General features: G+C 35.5%; 2 protein-coding genes and 1 long non-coding RNA gene across 3 annotated transcripts; all 3 read right to left on the bottom strand.

Annotated features, from left to right (window-relative positions):
• Nucleotides 1-820: 820 nt before the first annotated feature.
• Nucleotides 821-4,525, bottom strand: LOC113715743 (uncharacterized). Its single transcript, XR_003454068.2, has 3 exons — nt 4,181-4,525; nt 3,961-4,079; nt 821-1,332 (listed from the first exon to the last, which is right to left on the bottom strand). It is a non-coding gene; the product is annotated as an uncharacterized lncRNA (long non-coding RNA).
• Nucleotides 4,526-5,055: 530 nt separating this feature from the next.
• LOC113715901 (exopolygalacturonase-like) lies at nt 5,056-8,038 on the bottom strand. Its single transcript, XM_027240205.2, has 4 exons — nt 7,937-8,038; nt 7,124-7,432; nt 5,883-6,392; nt 5,056-5,292 (listed from the first exon to the last, which is right to left on the bottom strand). The coding sequence occupies exons 2-4, from the start codon at nt 7,355-7,357 to the stop codon at nt 5,056-5,058; spliced, it is 981 nt and encodes a 326-aa protein (XP_027096006.2). The 5' UTR covers nt 7,358-7,432; nt 7,937-8,038.
• An 11,633-nt stretch (nt 8,039-19,671) lies between these two features.
• Nucleotides 19,672-20,721, bottom strand: LOC140016463 (uncharacterized). The gene has a single exon (XM_072069986.1). The coding sequence runs from the start codon at nt 20,719-20,721 to the stop codon at nt 19,672-19,674; it is 1,050 nt and encodes a 349-aa protein (XP_071926087.1).
• Between the last annotated feature and the right edge of the window lie 230 nt (nt 20,722-20,951).

The following is a 20,951-nucleotide window of genomic DNA, read 5'->3' on the forward strand; positions in this document are numbered from 1 at the left end:
GAAAAGCACAATTATACATTGCTACTATTCTTCAGTCAATGGCCATTCTAATATTAAATTAAATCCGAATAAGTTCCTATCAAACTTCAACTCACATGATGACCTTGTTTAATTTGATAGTCAACAAACATTGCTTGTGCTAGTTCATTTCTAAATTGTGTCTACTCTCTAGTTGGCTGTATTGTTCGAATTCGATTCTCATTAATAGCATTTACGCCACCATCATTATTTGGACCATCATCATCTACTCTATCTTCCTCATCTTCATCTTCCATTTCGGGTCTATTTGGTTCAGATGAAAATCTTTTCCAGAAAAATATTTTCCTAATTTTCCTTGTTTGGTTGCACAAAAGTTCCTGAAAATATTTTACTGTATAAAAGATTTTCACTCATCCTATGGAAAACAACTTCTCTTCTAAACTTATTGAAATTGTTTTCCTAATCACACACATCTCACCTGATAAAGGTATCTGCCAAACTTTCAAAGATTATAGTATGTTCAAAATAAAAAAGGTCTCACCTTGCTCACCTTATTCTAGTAATTAATTATATATAATAGCAACATTCTTTTCTAAAGGAGCTTTTAGCAGTGAGAGTGCAAGACATATGTCACAATAAGCATTGCATGTGATTGATATTTGACAATGAATGGCTAGCAATTTGTTTATTGCTTAAGGAGAAATTTTTGAGTCATATTTACATTTCTCTAAGTTTTTTTAAAGTTAAACAATGAGATAATTTTTTTATTTTTTATGGAAGAAGTATTTGGTTATAATGTGTAGAAAGTAAAGATAGAGGTAAAAGTGAAAATATTTCAAAGTTGGAAAATATTTCAAAAGTTAAACAAACACTAGAAAATGAAGTAAGAAAATATTCCCAATATGCTAACCAAACACCTAAAAATGATGAAAGGGAAATGATTTTCTTGGAAAATTACTTCCATGGAAAATATTTTTCCAAGGAAAACATTTTACTCCCAACCAAATGGGCCCTTCATCTTCATCATCAACCTCATGTTGTACTCTTCGCATCTCAGCATCAACTTCATCCAAGGATCATTTGGTTGTTCTACTCAAATAAGATTATGAAGGATAGCACATGCATTAATTATCATGACATGAGTCTTGACATCAAAAAAAGATGCATCTCTCAAAATGGCCCATCATTTCTTGAACAAACCAAATGTCCTTTCAATCACATTTCCAGCAATTGAATGTTGAAGGTTGAATAACTCTTTAAAATTTTGAGGCTTGTTCCCATTAGCAGAGCATTCATTAAGATGATATCTAACTCCACTATACAGAGCGAAGAAACCTGGGCTATTTGCATAACCTGCATCAACAAGAAAGCACTTGCCTGTAATGTTAGACAACAAATTGTTACTCATTTATAATTTAGAAAAAACACTCGATAAGTCTAATTGTCACATGCCCTTGGAAACAATTAATGGATCTGATCTACCTAACGCAGCATGTAAAACTGCTATCTGCTGCAGAACCTTCCCATCCAGACAATACTTATGTAAATCTCATGTCACGGGAGCATACACCTAAAACATTTGTTGCTATCTCATTCTTCCTATTTCTGTATCTTCCTTGGTCTCTAAGAAGAACATGTACTTAACATAAGTACCGTCTAACGCTCCAAGACAATCCTATATTACAAACAAAATATCATAAATTGATGGATTTGTAAATACTATCTTCACTAACAAATATCAAAAAATATTGATTACTTGAAACCATTCCCATTTTTCATGCTCGTAACCTTCCATTTCCTTTTCATGCTGGATAAAATAGTGTCTCCCCAATTTTATGATAGCACGTAGAACTATATTAAAGTATCGACTCTCTGTCTCACGTGATCTTATGAGATTAAAATGACAATGCGATTCTTAAAGTTACGAGCAAGAACATAGAGAAACATTGCAGCTGCCTCTTCAAGTGTAATATTTATAGTATCTTTCAACTCACAATGCTCTCTTAAATTTGTACACAAAATATTAAAACAATGTTTATTCAGTCGAAGTTGCTCTACACAAACTCTATTGTTTCCATAGTAAAGACGCCTTAAATATATTTCACGTGCTACTTTACAGTCAAAATAAGGTTTCTTTACTATATGTTTCTCATGCCACCAAGCTACCAATGTAGCTACCGTTACCATATAATTTGCAACTACCACTTTTCTCTTTTTTGCTTTGTGCTCGTCTCCTTCTTGATCTGTGTCGATATCCAAATTCTACAATTCAAAATCACGACAATGTAGTGATAAAACATTGATTATTTGACATTGCTTATAAGACATCAGTTTGTGATTAAGCATCAATATTATCATATTGCATTGCTCAAATAATTCTCTATTATCCCAAACGTTCTATCTATGTATGTTTCTGTCTATCCAAAGAAAAGGAAATAGTAGGAAGGTTCATGGTACATATTTGTTATATTCTGTCTTTCAGCCCACAATATTTTTTCGACAATATCCATGCATCTCACTAAGGACTAGGATATTAAAATTTTAATTTCTTTCATTCATCATATACAACTGAATTTGCAAATGGTTTTTATAAGAAAGATAAGAAAAACCGAAATCCTGTCCATTATTTAACAACTTTCTCAAGATAGCAAGTAATATTGAGCCAGGACTCCAATTAGAAAACCAAGAGAATTTTCATGTGGGATGAGCAGGAACATTTGAGAGAAGAAGAAAAATGTAGAAGTTTTGAACGCAAAAGTAGTAATGTTAGGCCTGATCCTATGTTCCAACATCCTGTTAAACCACTTTGCTCCCAAATCCACAAGCCCCCGCTTGTAACAAGCATAAATCAGTGTGTTAAAAATTTGATACTCGATCTCACACCCTGAATCAGCAATCTCTCTAATCATGTCCTCTGCCACATCCCACTCCTCCCTCCTTCCTATCACTCTAAATATTAAATTATATGCAGTCAAATTCTTCTTCAACTTCCCATTTTCTCTCATCCCCTAAAAAAAACTTAAAGCTTTATTGTCACTACTACCACTTTCCAGCTGCTTCAAGATTCCATTACAAGGCTTCAAGCTCAAATCACACTCCAAATTACTAATATCAAAATCTAATGCCAGTTCATTATCCGATAAACTACGATCCATAATATCTTTCCTGTCAGTTTTCATAGCCTTCTCTCCACCTTTTGCCTTATTAACACCCTTCCACAAATTTGACCTCAAATTATGAATCTTTCTTCACTCTCTTTACACCCCTGAATCTTTTCCAAACATTAAACCCACCCTTCCTAAATTCCCATCAAAATTCCCTCTGCTAGAATCTAAACTCTCGGAATCCATATCATCATATGACTCGAAAACCAAATCATCAACCAAATTGAATCATAAGTATCCAAAACCTCAGCATCTATCTGAGAAATCTTAATGGGATGCACCTTGCAAAATGGTTTGGTTACACATGATCCAGATATATGCAAGCATCCAGGAAACAAGGAAATCGAATAGGGATCAACAATTCAGACAGAATTCACTGTAAACTTGTGTTTTTCATATGAAGGATTTTCCAGTGGTATTGTGAGCTTAAAAGAGGCCATGAAGTTCAGTTCAGTGGCCTCTCAAGACATGCCTTGCTTAACTCATTGAGTCATATGAAAAATGTAGAGCAAAATTAGGTCGAGATTGTGATCGAAGGAATGGTAAACTTGAGTGAGTTATAGTCATGATCAAAGACTACACCAAAGAGCATTTTGGATATGATTCAGAATTTATGGGCTTTGTAGCTATAGTAATTGTGGCTTTTGCGGTCTTATTTGCTTTCATGTACTGCACGAAGAAATTAAACTTCCAAACAAGGTAGAACAAAAATCCGAGACGCACATAGACATGCATGATGATTCCAAATACAGACCTATGTCACAAATGTGAATCTCTAAATGCGTAGTCCAATCTAAATTACAGAGCTTAAACTTACTTCTCTGGAAGTTTTGCGAAAGGATAAATTTCACGCAAGATGTTCACAATTTCGGAGTAGTGTTCACAATTTCACGCAAGACAGTATCTTCCACTGGCAGATGGATTTTGAGGTGGCACCTTGAAACAGAACAAACCGTGGCAATGTATCAAATGAAACAAAGTTTTGTAATAAGCCCACAACCAATGATTAATTGAAAAAGTTTCAAAGATAAAGTTACCTTTTACAAGTCCTAAGTATTTCTAAAATTTGGGGAAAGCAAAAGTGCTGAAGGAAAGAACCCAAAAAGTAAGGATGAGAGGAATAAAGGTGACTGCAACCGCAATGGTGGAGCAGCAGAAGTAAGTGTGGAGACAGAGAGAAAAAAATTGGACGCGTAGGTCTTACGATTGGCGAGGTGATGGGTGGAGGGGTGGCGGGAGTGGAGAAGGATAGAAGAAGTGGGCGGAGGATTGGAAGGCGGAGAGGGAGATGGTGGTAGCTAGGAGAGGTAAAATGTTAGAGTGGAGGTTGAAGCGACGGTGGAGAAAGGGCACCTGCGAGGCTCTGCAGGCGATTGGGACAGAGAGACGCCTCTGTTTCTTGCAACTTTGTGTTTGACCCGATTTTAATTTTTATCCACATTGGATCCGTGTGTAGACCCGTTTCTCAGGGTTTAATTGTGTGGAGTTGGAATTAGAATTTTTTTATCCGGTCAAAAATTCAACTCATGAAATTGGACCCCATAGAATTCAGATTCAATTCTAATTTTTTGAATGGAGCAAAATTCAAACAACATATTTGAAATTGGAACCCCAATTCCAATTCTAAACCCCAATTCCGGGAACCAACCATATCCTAAGTTTGGTATAAATCCTTTACTTTCAATATTTTCATCATTACATGAGAATTTTGAGAATTTTAATGAAATACCCAAAAGGACGAAAACTAGAAACATATATTTGGAAATGCAGAGCATGTCACTATATTAATTGGAGATATCCTTTTAGTATCACTTAATATATTAAATGGAGAACGTTAGAACTACCAAATGGATCATATGTCCATTAAAACTAAATCTGTGTTAGGGAAGGCGATATATGGGCAGACTAATCCCTAAAGGCAACCTCCAGGATTCTGTATGCCATAGGAAGTACCAATAACATTAGAGCAAGATGCAATGGCAAGTACTCCTAGGCCTTTGTAAGCTAAGTCAATATCCACAAGCTTCACGTTTTGGCATGGCACCAATTTGCTACATTGCAAAGATAGTGCAACCTTTGAACTGGATGTGCCCGAAATGTCGTTGAATTCTACATCTCTGATTTGAACTTTTGAGACTGATTCACCACCCTAAAAGCAACAAAAGCAGTTATTGAGAAATGTTTTATTAAAAAGATAGAAAAAAAAAAGGTGATTGGCTTCAATCTACTATTTACCCACTATTAATCCATTTAGATCTACTTTAGATCTTTTTTTTTCAAGACATTTTGAAGTACAAATGAAAACTATATGATGAAGAAGAAGAGATAAGAAATCTTACGAAGAAGAAGAACAGAAAGTGCATCATGTGATGGAAAGAAAGAGAGGACAGGTCCGTCATAAAAGTTGAGGGTTTTGTCCAAAACCTCCCAATTTGCTTGAGAATGGGATAGCTTCAATTTTTTAGAAATGATTCCAAAATTTATATTCCAACAAACTTAACCCAAGCAACAAATAAGGGGTTCATTCCTTTCTGTGATTCCTAAACCCTTTAACCAAGCAGGCCCTCGAAGTTCAAGTTGGTTGGAAAGGACATTAATATAATCGTATGATCTCTCAAACTTTCCTCTTTCCCCGTTTGCCTCTAAGTCTTTAAGTCTCCTCTTGGACGCAAATACACACACACATACATGGATATATATATACATCAAATAATAAAACATCAATAAAAGATACCATACCGATGGTGGGCAATGTGGGCAGTACTTCTGATCAATAATGATGGGGTTGCCAACGTTTTTCATTATGATGTTCTGGAAACTAATATTTGAAGCCAAACTGGACCAAGAAGGTGACCAAGTCTTGATCCTCACACCATTTTCAGTGTTCCAGAAAGTGGCGTTCCTGACGCTTATGCCCATAACATTTTGGTTTTGAGAGCCTTTACCAAGGCTTCCGATGCTGATGCCATGACCAGGGCCGCAAATAACTTCAGAAATGTCAATGTTCTGGCTGCCGGAAACCATGGATATACAATCATCGCCTGTTCCAATGCTTGCTCTTGATATCTTGATGTTGGTCGATGCTCCAATGTGGATTCCATCTGTGTTTGGACTGTTCTCTGGAGCAGACACCCTAACGTAACTGATGTCTATGTTGTTGCATGCAAAAAGGTTGATATGGACCTTTTTGCTGTTGATTGAACTTAGGTACTGTATCTTGGAATTTCTGATAAAGTCGAACCTCAAGCTCTGATAGGATCCGCATTAAAAAAAAAAAACAAAAGGAAGGGACCTAATATTAGGATGGATTGAGGGGGAAGGGGATAAAAAAGATGTAGTAAGAGAGATTGAAAAGGAAAAAATTATAAAGTAAAGCCTAATAATACATGTCTCTGGCAGTGGGAGTAAATTATAAAGTATTTTATCATTGGGTATGTCTAATGTATGTCCGATGTCAGATTTTTTTAAATGTAAAATTAATTAGGAAGAGAATGTAAATATAAATAAGGATAATAATTATAAGCATTTGCCTCTAAGTCTTTAAGTCTCCTCTTGAACTCATAATTACACAAAAACAGTTAAATTTGTACTATGAATGATTACATTGATGAGAGAAGATGATTTTAATTAATTCCTCCTTAATTGACTCCTGATTCCAGTCAAAACAATGATGTATAATCTAATAGATTATAAGGAAAGACTAATAATAATACCAATTAGGGAACAAAGGTTGCCTTCCATCAATAAGGAATGAGTTTAAGGAGAATGTTACTTCCGTGATCACAAAATTCACCTCACAACTGAGCAACAATCTTTCAAGAATTTAAGATGACAAAAGGGATTAGGCAACTGGTGATTATAGATCCCCAGCCCTTTACTTTGTTTAGGGAAAAAAAAATCTTCTTTGCTAAACGCACTGACCCAAAAAAAAAAAATTGATTTTTTCCCATAAAGAATTTCTATGAAGAAATTAAACTTACAGAAGGGAGGGGCAAGCATTGAGAGTTCTTGAAGCAATCATTATAATGCCAAGCAGAAGCACCTTGACCATCCAAATATCCACTCCCAGTCACAGTCAAATTATCAACAGAATGAAATCCAATCCAAGTATCTGTGAAGAACAAAGCAGGAATAGTAGGAGCCTTAAGAGTCCCTCTAATAAAAAATGTCATTTCTCCGAGACATGGCCCCGAAAATGTGATTGAATGCAGCATATAGGTTCCCCCTGGAATCAAGACTGTGCTGCTTCCTTTCCATTGACATGCATCACTCCATGCTCTCAGGAATGCCTTCTCAAAAGTACCCACAAAACAAAAAAAGAAGAAAATAAAGAAAAAATTTAATTCACTTTCCAACAATCACAAATACAGGGCTACCTTTCCTTTTTTGCGGGAAAATTTCACGTTATAACACAGAAATCTTTTTTCATAATAAAAAGTTTGGATAGTTTGAGTTCTGGTCACTATCGTAGACTAGAGTATGTCTCGAGGTATTTAAAAATTATCCATGAACCAATATAACAATCATATTGGAAGTGGAATTCGGACACATAACATTTTATTAGAAAGTAATCTGCTCTTATCAATTCAACAACTGTTTTGGTATAATAACAGTGATTATAGTACATAATACAAATACTTCAACAAAGATTTGAGATTTTGGAAAAGAGGTCGTGTAAAAAAAGTCAAGTTCATAACATAAAATTAATTTTTCCAATCTTTTAAGGCGGTGAACCCTTTCTTTCTTTTTTGGAAAATCTCATGAATAGGCTAATTTACTATGCATAAACTAACCTGACTGTCATCTGTGTTTCCGTCAGCTCTTGCACCATAGTTCACCACATTGAAGATTTTAGGTGGTGAATACACAAAAGCATCAGCAACACTCCAGAGGAAGATGAGAACTATAGCTATGCAAAAAGCCAATCTTGAAGCCATGATTGAATTCTGGGAAATGTAATGTGCTTCTAACTTGTTCTTAGGAACTGCGTATTTATACACAGGACTGGTTATAATAATGTTATAATTTTCATTACATTTGCATTATTTTTTACGAATCTTTTCTCCTGTATACAAGGAAGACGCTTAAATACATGCTTTTTTATTGCTTCCCAACTTCATTTAATCAAACCCTAGAATCACTCTCGGGAGATATATTTTCCATTTTACCATTTTTAACATCTATACTTTCTTGTCTGAATGGGCATATCTTTTTGAATCTCAAGAATCTTCATTTGAGATATTATCTTTTCCTTATTATTTTGTCGTTTAATTTTTGCTATGTCACATGGAAATTATTTCTGACTTTTTCTCCAAAGCTACTGAATTAAGTCTACCGTAGTTTAGACCTTACCACAATAGTTTCTATTTCTACTCCTATATCGAAGTTTTTTCTTCCCTACAAGTCCGAGTACCCCAAGAGAAGGCAATCTTCATGATGTGATATGCATCGGAATATTTGGGATTTGATTCTATATGTACTCAATCTATTGTATCCCAATTATTTTCTTGAAGAAAATTTCATTTCTCGAATAGAAAGTTTACGAGCCGTCCTTTTATAAATAAACGAGCATTAAAAGAGCAGAATTCGATTACTTGCGAGTAGGCATGTCAATGGGTAGGGTTTGAGTTAGATCTTTTTAATTCAGATTCAAACTCATTTATTTTAGTTAGATCTAGACCTAGACTCAAACTCTTTTGGGTTAAAAAAAGTAAGTCCATACCCAAAGTCTTATGGATCTGGGTATCCAATGGCATTCATGGGTATTTTCTGAATATACTAAAGTAAAAATATATTTAAAATATATAGAGTGTATAAATAATATAAATGTCATCCAATTTTTATTTTCAAATAATAAAATTAACATTCAACAAGTTGAATGCAATAGTGTGAACTCAAAGAAAGAATTATTATTGACTATTTCTATATATTTTTAAAAATTCAACTGCATCCACATCCAATATTTCATTTGTTTGCCTTTGCCTTTTCTCCTTTTTTTTAAAAAGTTTATACCAATTATAATGACAAGTAGGATTAGTTTTTAAAAAAGAAAACAACCATAACATATATAAATATTTAGTCTTATTAAAAAATGTAATTTTGTACCTCTTTTTCTTATTTAAATCTCAATATTGGTAGATGTCTTGCAATCGAGCACTAAAATAGTAAATGAGATAAAAGTCATTTGACTAAGGACGGATGCCAAATAAATAATAGAATAAGAAAATTTATAAACACTTACTCATTCTTTCTTTGATTCTATCCAATCATCAGTAGTCACTAATGTTTCAACCATATTTAGAAGCAATTTGGTGTGAGTCTCATCAATCACTCAACCACCAATACCAATTGCAGATTCTGATGTCATGAAATCTTACTATATTCGATCCAATAACGATAAAATATTAGATTATTTAAAAAATTTAGCTTTTATATATTATTTAATTAAATATATATATGAGTCTGGATAAGATCTGGTATGGGTCTGGATTTGGATATAGATTCTAGAAAACCAAACCCTACCCAAACACACGACTCTCTCACAGGATCTGGATCTGGGTGGGGTCTGAATTTAAAAAATAAAATCCAAACCTTACCCAAATATATTGGGTCTGGATTGGATCTAGATAAGACCCGACCCATTGACATGTTGACTTGGGAGTAAAGATTTTTAAGGCCGTCCCTTTTTATAAATAAAGAAATCTAACTATTGCTTGGGAAATTCATTATTTATCAAGAATTCAGATAACTTTCTCCAACCCAACATCCATTATTTTCTTTATCCGCATATTAAAGGAGTTTTTTTTTTTAATTTTTCTAAGTAGGGAAGAGGTGGGATTTAAGAAGCAAGAAGGGAGAGCAGGACTAAAAAGGAGCTTTTTTCTCTCTTTTTCTTGGGAAACTTTTATTAATATCACCAATGAATGCTTGCAGGAAAACTTTCTCAAGTACACTAGAGAAAAAAGCTCTGTAACTAACAAAAGTAACGAAGAGGCTTGGTAAAAAGACCATTCCCTATTGGATGTCTAAAAGTTCAAGTCCAATCTTAAACCAGCCAGAAAATGCCCTTATCCTTTTGGTAAAAAAATTTACCTCAATAAGTTCCAAAAAAAAAAAAAACAAAAACAAAACAAAGAAAGGTTCCCAAAATGCGTTGTTATTTGTGTCCTATTTTGACCTTAAAACGATGTGCTCATCCTCTTCTTACACAGCAGCCACAATACACAATAGCTTTAGACATTCCCTTCCAATATCAGGCCTCAATTAAAAAAAAAAAAATTTAAGCGGAACATTTTACTCCTAGTGCAGCAAAAAAAGTGCTCGTCACAAAAATCATCTTAGTCCGTAGAGACAATACCTATATGACTATAAGGTCTTTGGCACGGCTTTCAAGCCAAGTTTTAAAGTCTCGCTTTTGACCAATAAAATAAAATTTAATTTTATATACACTAATAGTGTATATATTATCACGATTAGATGTAAAATATATATACATAATTTGAATTTAAAATTTAAATTATGTGTCATGTATTCAATGATAAAAGTGTATATATTATTAATGTATAGAAAAATAATCCATAAAATAGTAATAACAGTTTTATTTCTTTCAAAAATTTCTATGACGCTGTCTAGGAACTAAGCGAGGACTTGCAATCATGTCTTGCACCTCAGTTGCAATTTGCACGCTTCAATTTAAGGTCAATCTAATTGAATACAAGTTCCATCATTTCATGGCATAGTGACTAATGTACCACATGAATGAAAACCTGTTGAGCATTATACTACATTATAGACCATGTATCTTACGTAGGTAAAAGTTTATATTGACAATATCTTTTTCCTAAATAAAAATACTTTATAAATGTATAAACATTAAAATAATAAGTTCTAATATTCTTCCTTGGGAATTAATGCTGTTAAGACTAGGGCTGCAAACAAATCGAGCCGCTCGCGAGCGGCTCGAGTCAAGCTCGAGTCGAGCTCGAGATTAATCGAGCTCGAGCCAGCTCGAGTCAACCTCGAGCTCAGAATATTAAGCTCGTTAGCTCGCGAGCCGGCTCGCGAGCTTGAGTATATATATTTATATATATTTTTTATTTTTATTTAATACCAAAATTACGTATATTATATATAAATATATTTTAATTTTTTATTTTCATAGTGAAATTACGTATATATTCTTAATATTTTATTATTTATTCAGAAAAAAATATTATTTTTTTATTTTTTAAAAATAAAATAAATTTTTTTTATTTTTTTCGAGCTAGCTCGAGCTCGGCTCGACTTGATTCGAGTCGAGCTCGAGCTCGAAAATTGCCAGCTCGTCGAGTTCGAGCTCGAGCTCGAGCTTGGTAAAATTTAGTCGAGACTCGGCTCGATTAGCTCAAAACTCGACTCGGCTCGACTCGTTTGCAGCCCTAGTTAAGACCAAATTCATCATCATATATCCATTCTCTCGGTTAAGGAACCCAAAGTCTCAACTTTAAATAGTAAAATATCTATTCTCCAGCATGATGAATTCTGTACTTTTCTCCATTAAAATAATTTTTTACTTTGTAGCTTATCACTTATTTAAATTATTTAAATTGAACTTGTCAATTAGACAGACTACAGACGGAAAAGGGGCAGGGACGGTTGCAGGTGCAACCGTCCCTGAGCGGTTAATGGCCATGATTTGGCTTCAAAATTTTGTGCGGCTGAAATTATAAGTTGTAACTAGGGATGGCAACGGCGCGGGGTTGGGGCGGGGGACCCCTCCCCCGTCCCCCGCCTCCTGCTCCCCCCGCCCCGCCCCGCCCCCGCCCCGTCCCCCGCCTTAAATTTTAATAAATAATCAAGTACTAAAATATCAACATATCATCAAATTATTATTCATTGTAATTTTACAATTGAAACTCATAAAAACAATCAAATAGAAGTTATTTGAATACAATCCAATATGATGAAATAAATATAACTAAAATAGTCAAATTTTCACTTTTAGTACAAATGCAATCACTAATTCATCATTGTGTTTGTGCTTTTTTTTTGAGAAAAAAGTGTTATTCTATTAAGTGTAATTAGAAATTTAGTATAAATGTATTAGTAAATTTAGTATAACTAATTAATAAATTCTATTAGTAGACATGTATAATTATTCATATAATTCATAATATCAATTATATTACATAAACTAATATACATTATATAATACATCTAACTAATAATATCATTATTATAAGTTTATAACTAATTAACTTACATATAGTATATAGTCATTTATATATATATATTTATATATATACATTTTTTTTTGTTTTGCGGTTGGCGGGGCGGGGGTATACTCCCCCGCCCCCCGCCCCGTTTCTAAGCGGGGGGGGAAAAATTCCCCCCCGCCCCCGCCCCACCCCCTGCTCCAACCCCCGTCCCGTGAGCCCCCTGCGGGCACCCGCCCCCATTGCCATCCCTAGTTGTAACTCGATTTTCACGTCATGTGTGGGCTCCACAAAAATTTGCTCTAAAGTTACGTGATGTGTAAAAAAAGTTACACGATGTACAAAAAAAGTTACGCGCAGTTGATAATGACCAAAATCGCCTGGGATAGTTGCACCTGCAACCGTGCGTGCCCCGAGTCCACTACAGACGAAGACAAATCTTGAATTGTCATCCAATTCAGGAGATTCCAATGATTGCAATATTATTAAACTATTCATTTGGATATTAAAGGTACACAGTTTTCAAGTTGATGCAGGGCATGTAAAAAAATCGTTTATTATCATCTTAATATTCATGAAAAAATTCGATGATAATTGCAAAAAGGGTCCACCTGATTGATCAATCACTTTTAGTCATTGGACACTTAAAAAGAGAGGCAATTAACATCTATTTCGATAGTGAACCTTAATGCTCTTGAAAATATCACCATATAATTCTAAGTAATGTCTTTGGCACAATGTTACGTAGCATTTAAAAGATCACCTGAGAAAAATTGACAACGTTTTGGCCATGAAATCACAACTAGCTAAAACAAGAAAGCAATGCCAAAAACAGTAATGAATAATAGCTTCCTAAATTGAAGAAACATTATTAATTCTTGCTTCAGCTAATGCTTCCATAAGCAACTGAAGGTGATATTCAAGGAACGATTATTGCTAAAATCACAAAAAGGTTCCATGTGAACTCTCTAATTTAAAAAAAAAAACATTTCTAAAACAATAAAAGACGCTTTTGTGATTGTTAAATTTAGTTAAATTCTTACGTTTCTGTTGTGTATTAAATATTTCGATATTTCATACTCTCAAGGCTTCTGGTAACACTTACTCTCCTCAATAAACTTGGAGGTTTTAGTTCTTAAGATTGCATCTGAATTTTATCGATTTTGTTTTTGAGCAAAATTAGAACTTTTCCATTGATCAAGAAATGAAGTTTAACACTAGAGAATCCCTTCTTATTTACATCAACTAAGATTAGTACTATACGCTCTTCAAACTAAGAAAAGAAAAGCAGTGCAGAAACAATTGAACTAAGATAGCTTTGGTCAAAACTCCACTCAATAACTAAATCCCAATCCTCCTTAATCCTCGGTATCTTGGATCATGAAGCAACTATCAATCGAATAACATTCACAATCATAGTCACAACCTGCACCCTAGGTAGCCTAACCTTCTTTTATCCAATAAATAAATAAATAGCCTAACCTGTTGAAACACCATTTGATTCCTTACCTGCCCAAGATGATACACGACTGTTGATAGAGCCAACCTCCAAAACTTGTGACAAAAAGAGTCAGATGTATTATGCTTGCTCCATCAATATAGTTCATCTTGCCACACCAAATTTCTCTTGTACAATAAGCACAACTTCTGAATCTTCCCCCAAACACTATGAGTAAAGTCACATTCAAAAAACAAAAATTCTTGTGATTCATCATATATATCATAGAAAGCACAACCAAAAGATATAGCAATTTTCCAAATTCTCAGTCTTGCTCGAAGGATTAATCGACAACTTCTGAGTCATCCCCAAAACACTATGAGCAAAGTCACATTCAAAAAACAAATATTCTTGTGTTTCATCATATATATCACAGAAACCACAAGCAAAAGATATAGCAAATTCCCAAATTCTCAGTCTTGCTTTAATGTTTGATCGATTCCTGACTACTAGCCACAAAATAAACGCATATTGTGGGATATACCCTTGCCCCCACACTAATGTATAACGCTGCATCCTGTTTCTAGGTTCAATAAGCTGTTTAAGCACAGATTTAATGGTAAACTCACCAGATAAAGTTTTCGGTCCAGTTTACATGATCATCCCTATGTAAATTTTGTAATAGAATAAGGAGTTAATTGACACGGTTCCTTGATCTCCTATGACCTTCTCACAGAGGGCTACTTCCACCTATCACAATCAATGAATTTAGCTACCTTTGATCCTTGGTCAACCTTAAATTCTTCAGCAAATGTTTGAAAGTTTTGAGATATAAAGCCCCAACTGTTGGAAGAAACCTAATAATGAGGGCATATATGTTCCATCAACCTTAAATTCTTCAGCAAAAGACCAGATCCCGTTGTCTCATTTCTCTTTCACTATGAAAGAAACCTAATAAGGAGCCATTCAGATTGATAGAAAATTGTGAAACATATTCTATTCCAGGACAAGAATAACATAGGAAAGCCCATATTGCACATAGCAGAAAACGAAAATTCCCAATCAGCTTTATGATACGCTTTCATTAAATCAACTTTAATAACAGCTCTAGGCTTGCCTCCGCTCCTGTGGTAACCTCTTACAAGTTCATGCAAAATCATGGATGCTATGAGATGCTTTCCTTTAACAAAAGTATTTTGCACTTTAGAAATCAAGGTAGGCAGGACTCTCTTCAATCTAGCAGCAAGAACGTAAGCGTAACACTTGTAGAGTACATTACAACATGATATTGGTGTAAAATCTGTCATCTACATAGCATTAGGCACCTTAGAGACAAGAGTAGTAGTAGTGCACTTCAGAGAATAGTACATACACTCATGATCAAAACAAAATTTCAAAGCTTCAATTACAATATCCCAGCTCTTCTTTAAAAATTCCATTGTAAAACCATTAGGCCCTGGGGCTTTTCCTGGTTTCATCCTAAAAATCACTTGCTTAATTTCCTCTTCCGTAATACGAGCTTGCAATTCACCTGTTTGAAATAAAGTCAGTAATAATTTGCTTGAACCTATATTGACCGTGAAATTCACTTATTTTTCCAAATAGATTGTGACAATATTTCATTACGGTTGTCTTTGTTTATTCATAATCCTCCACTATTTCATCTTCGTCATTCTTCAACGTCAAAAATTTGTTTCTAGTAGTGTGATTAGATACCTTCCTACAGAAGTAGCTTATTTTTCAGTCCCCATCTTTTAAGCATTGAATACGAGAGTTATTCTTAAAAAATTGCTCCTCAAATATCAAAAGTTCGGCATGTTCCACTGTCAAAGATTTCTGCTTCTAAATGAACTTGGCACCAAATGGTTTGTTACAATGTAAACTTTGTACAGTATGAAGCAAAACTTTCGTTTGCTCCACTCTTTCACTAATGCTGCTAACGAAATCACCATTAAGTTTCTTCAAAGCAACTTTAACTTTCTCTAACTTCTCCTATACCGTTTTGATTGGATTCCCCTCAAGCTTCCGGTCCAAGTGCTGCTACAACATTCTTATAACTATCATGCCTAGTTCAAAACTTGTGAAATTTGAAAAGTTTAAGCCTAAAACAGCCAAAACTCAGTTATCTTGCATGGACACAGAAATTCGAGAATGATCACAAATAACAGGTGTAGACACCAAATTTTAGTATTTTTTAAGTTCTTTTTTCATTTTTGTCATTTATTTATGACAAATGGCATTTAACTTTTTCTCGTCGATTAAAGATAACTGCTCATGACGTTGTTTAATTGTGACGGCCCCACCTCCCCCTAAGGCGAACCAAAGGGTTTGGCGAGTCGCCTGCCCGGCTCTCGCCGGGACTCAGTCGTTCCTTAATCAAATCCAGAATAAATCACAAGAATAAATAGGGCAGCAATCCAAACTTAAAGCGGAACTTATATATATTGCTATCTCAAAAGGAAGTACAGCCATCAAATGTACAAAGGTTCTCACTTCACCATACAACCAGCCCGTGCCAAGCACTAGGGCGAGAACCATTACAAAAGAAACAAAATACCTAGACTAGGCTAGTCTATGCTCTCATCCTGCTCGCCGTCCCCTGTTAAGGAAAACAAAACTAAAGGGGTGAGCTAAAAGCTCAGTGAGGTTCCGAACAGATAGTCAACAATCAATTCAATACATTAAACATGGAGTATTAATAATTCAAGGAACATTTACAATGGAAAGCGATAGTAACATTCATTAAAAGGATACGGGCTCACATGGAGCTATTCGTTTGTTCGGTCGTTCCCCTGACATTTCCCCTTATTCCTCCAATCGTTTGAAAATACATTTTTTGTAAGTAGAATCCCTCGTTCATCCTTTTGTTCGTTCATCCCCTTTTCCGGACGTTGACCGGACTCCACCCATCCGACCATTGGCCGGACTCCACCCATCCGGACGTAGCCGGACTACAAGGTAATACTCGAGTATACCAAATTCACCCAGGGTCACCATATCGCCCGACCGAGTCCGCTTCTGGCTCGAGTCGATCGGTAACGAAGGGCATGGCCCAATTCAGCCAAAAGGTTTACATCATGCGCAACTAATGTTTCCATCATTAAATCATTGAAAATTTCACGTTTCATTAAGGTCGAGCGCGATAAAGTACACGCTCGCCTAGAAAACTCGTTTTAGAAATCCTTGAAAGCACTTAACACATTATCAAACAACAACAACAAGTCATGAAGTCCGGGAGAATATAACAAACAAGGAACACTCACCTAGATATGCAAAATAACGTGCAAAATATCCTTCCGGATATTACCCTTAGTCACCAATGAAACCTAAGGTTGAACAAGAGAACATATTACAGTTTATCGAGCAAAACATTTAAGGGAAACAAAGAAACCCGACTAATTAGGAGTAAAACGTGTAAAGATGACTTTCAAGTAAGAAGAGGGTTGTTTGAACCCCATGATGAAAAATCATGTTTTAAAATGGAAAACTGGTCATGGTATTGGCCAAACAAAAGTATACAAGTTCAAATAGAAACCTAGCCCTCGAGCGAAAATTTGGGCAGCACGCCCTTTGTGTTTACCTAATTTTCCAGCCATTTTGGCTTCATTATTTTTCCTCAACCACAACCCAACATCACTCATAAGCAATTCAAGTCAAGAGCCGTTCCATAGGCTCACAATATCATAAGAATAAGAATTACAACAATCACAAGTGCAGAAATTCAACTTAGCACAAGACAGATTTGACGTACGAATGCGGAAATAACATATCCGAAGTTACGCTTATCGGATTGAGACAAAACCTATGCCGTTTCGAAGCTAAGACACAGAGTTACAATATTCATGAAGGTCACTTAATCCAGTTCCTAATGTAACTTAGTCAAATTCTCAAATTACTTAACCAGAAACCAATTCGTCGGCTGTTTAAACGCAGAACACTGTAATGGACATATCTCAGAGTACACAAGTTCGAATCAGGTGTTCTTAGAGGCATTTGAAAGCTAATTCAGAATACTACAACTTTCATGTTTTGGAAAAAAGCTAAATCAGAATGGATCCTAGTCGAAAAACGTGATAAACTGGACTTAACTGATCACACGGACTGCTTGGGAAATACTTAAAATAGTAAGGGTATTTTGGACTTTTCACGTCTTACGTTGCTCCGATTGAGCTGAAATTTTGTAGACACCTATAAAATACCATTCTCTACAACTTTGCTTCTTTGACCTAAGGTCAATTCGGCCTCTAACATAGGGATTCAAATTCGGACAGAATAGGATGAAAATTTCCAGAAATCTGAAATCTTTTGGTTTCAATGATAGTTTTCTTAATTTCTTGCTACACTTGCTACCAAAACCCCCTATATAACCTTATATACAACATATACTAACTATACAACAAGTTTAGGCAGAAACTAATCAAACTCTAACTTGCATATTTCATCCAAAAATCACCACAACAACTTGCATCACTTGTAATCAAACCCAAAACATGGACTATTTAACATCTTAAACAAGAATAAAAGGATCAAAGCCATAGATCAGATTTTATACCTCAAAAAGAAGGCTTGCAAGAGTGATCCTCCACTATTTCTTGAAGTTTTTGGTTCCCTTAGCTTCCCAAGCTTCCAAACTTACAATCAATCGGTTTAGAATTCGATTTTAGCACTTGGTTGGTGTAAATCAAGAAGGAATTTGTTTTCTCTTGCTCTCCCTTTCTCTCTCTCTTGCTTGGCCAAGACCAGAAAAAATGAAGAAGAAAGATGGCTGAAGTGAAGGATAAAAGGCAAGAAAAAAAAATTAATTAAGGAGCCATGAGGTGGTGACACTTGGCGCCACCAAAGCCATGCAAATTTTTCTCTCTCTCCCTTACATTTTTGGCCACAAATTTCGGTCAAAGGCAGCTGGAAATGAAGGGATATTTTGCTCAAATATCAATGAGCTCATGTGGTAAGAAAGTGGTGGTCCAGTGGTGTGTTCAATCGGTAGTGTGCGGTACACGTCGGTTCACACCGTTTTTCTTTAAAACACCCGTACTAGGGTTTTTACTTCCTATTCACTAATCTTATATCATTGCTCCTAATCACATATTATTTCTCACTTAAAAGTCACTTTTAATCACCAAATTTGATCCTCGCTCCGTACCGAAAAATGATCCGGCGAAAATCGTGAAAACCCTAATTTGCTCCAATTTTGAAAACGAAGAGTGAAACCCTACTTTCTAGATTCATTTGCACTTATTGGAGAATGATTGGGTAGTAGGGCTATAATAAAGGAATAATTTCTAAATAAAAAGGCATTTTTGAGAAAAATATAAGAAATTTGCGAGTCCTCACATTAATCCAATCAGCCTCATCCAATTTGGCCTCCATTAGTATGTGCAATGAAGGAATTTCGACCTCAACTAGCAAAACTACTTCCATTCCGTACATGAGATTATAAGGCATTGCCCCAGTAGAAGTCCGAATAGCAGTTCTATACGCCATTAATGCATAGGGGAGCTTTTCGTGCCAGTCATGATGCCTTTCAGTCATTTTACGGATTATCTTCTTCAAGTTCTTATTCGCGGCCTCCACAGATCCGTTCATTTGTGGTCTATAAATAGTGGAATTCTGATGTTTGATCTTGAATTGCTCGCACAATCCATCCACCATGTCATTGTTGAGATTCTTGGCATTATCGGTGATTAATGTTTCTGACACACACCAAAATGACAAATGATGTGTTTTCTCAGAAAATCGGTCACCACTTTCTTAGTTACATGCTTGTAAGACTCAGCTTCAACCCATTTGATAAAGTATTCGATTGCCACCAAAATAAAACAATGTCCATTTGAAGCAGGAGGGTCAATGGCTCCAATTACATCCATACCCCATATTGAACATGGCCAGGGAGCAATCATACTGTGTAATTCTGTGGGGGGAGTGCGCATGACATCCCCATGCAATTGACATTTAATGCATTTTCTGACAAAACTACACAATCATGCTCCATGGTAAGCCAAAAATAGCCCGTCCTCATAATTTTCTTTGCTAATAAATGGCCATTCATATGTGATCCACATACGCCACTGTGCACTTCTTTCATTAAATATTCTGCTTCATCATCATCAACACACCTCAGAAAGCCCAAGTCTGACGTCCTTTTGTAGACCACCTCTCTGTTCAAGATAAATTTGGATGATAATCTGCGCAAGAAGATTTTAGCATTCGAATCAGCCCCTAGAGGATAGAACCCCATTTTAAGAAATTCCTTAATATCGCTATACCAGGGACAGCCATCAGAAGATTTTTCCGCAACTAGGCAATGTGCAGGCTTTTCTTGTAGCTGCATCTGGATAGGTTCGATCACCAACTCGTCTGGATGTTGAATCATAGAAGATAAAATAGCCAAAGCATCAACGAAAACATTTCTGGCACGTGGAATATGTCTGAACTCTAAACTTCTGAATTTGTTTGCTAAATCTAGTAAACTGCAATGATAGGGCAAGATTTTTGAATCCCGAGTGATCCATTCTTTGAGTGTTTGATGCACGACCAAATCGGAATTGCTGAACACTATTAAATCTTTAATCTCCATCTCTAGCACCATTTTGAGTTCAAAAATACAAGCCTTATACTCCGCCATATTGTTAGTGCAGAAAAATCGCAACTTAGTAGAACCGGGGTAATGTTTTCCCTCAGGCGACACTAGAATAGTTCCAATACCCGCTCCGAAAGAATTTGAAGCGCCGTCAAAGAATAGCTTCCACTCAAAGCATCGCTCATTCATATCATCCGCCATACCAATGAATAGGATCTCTTCATCTGGAAAATAAGTGTGAAGCGGTTGATAATCATCCTCTAGTGGATTTTCTGCCAAATGATCTGCTACAGCTTGACTCTTGATTGCCTTTTGCGTAGTAAAAATGATGTCGAATTCTGAAAAAACCATCTGCCATTTTGCCATACATCCCGTTGGCGTAGGTTTTCCTAACAAATATTTCAAAAGGTTGGAGCGAAAAATGATGTAGGTAGTATGACTGAACAAGTAATGCCTTAACTTTTGAGCGGCTCAAACTAAAGCACAGCAACTCCTCTCAAGAAAAGAATAGTTGGCCTCATATGCAGTGAACTTCTTGCTGAGATAATAGATGGCTTGCTCCTTCTTTTCCGACTCATCGTGTTGTCCCAATACGC

This window comes from Coffea arabica, chromosome 11c (assembly GCF_036785885.1).
Source record: "Coffea arabica cultivar ET-39 chromosome 11c, Coffea Arabica ET-39 HiFi, whole genome shotgun sequence".
Lineage (NCBI taxonomy): Eukaryota > Viridiplantae > Streptophyta > Magnoliopsida > Gentianales > Rubiaceae > Coffea > Coffea arabica.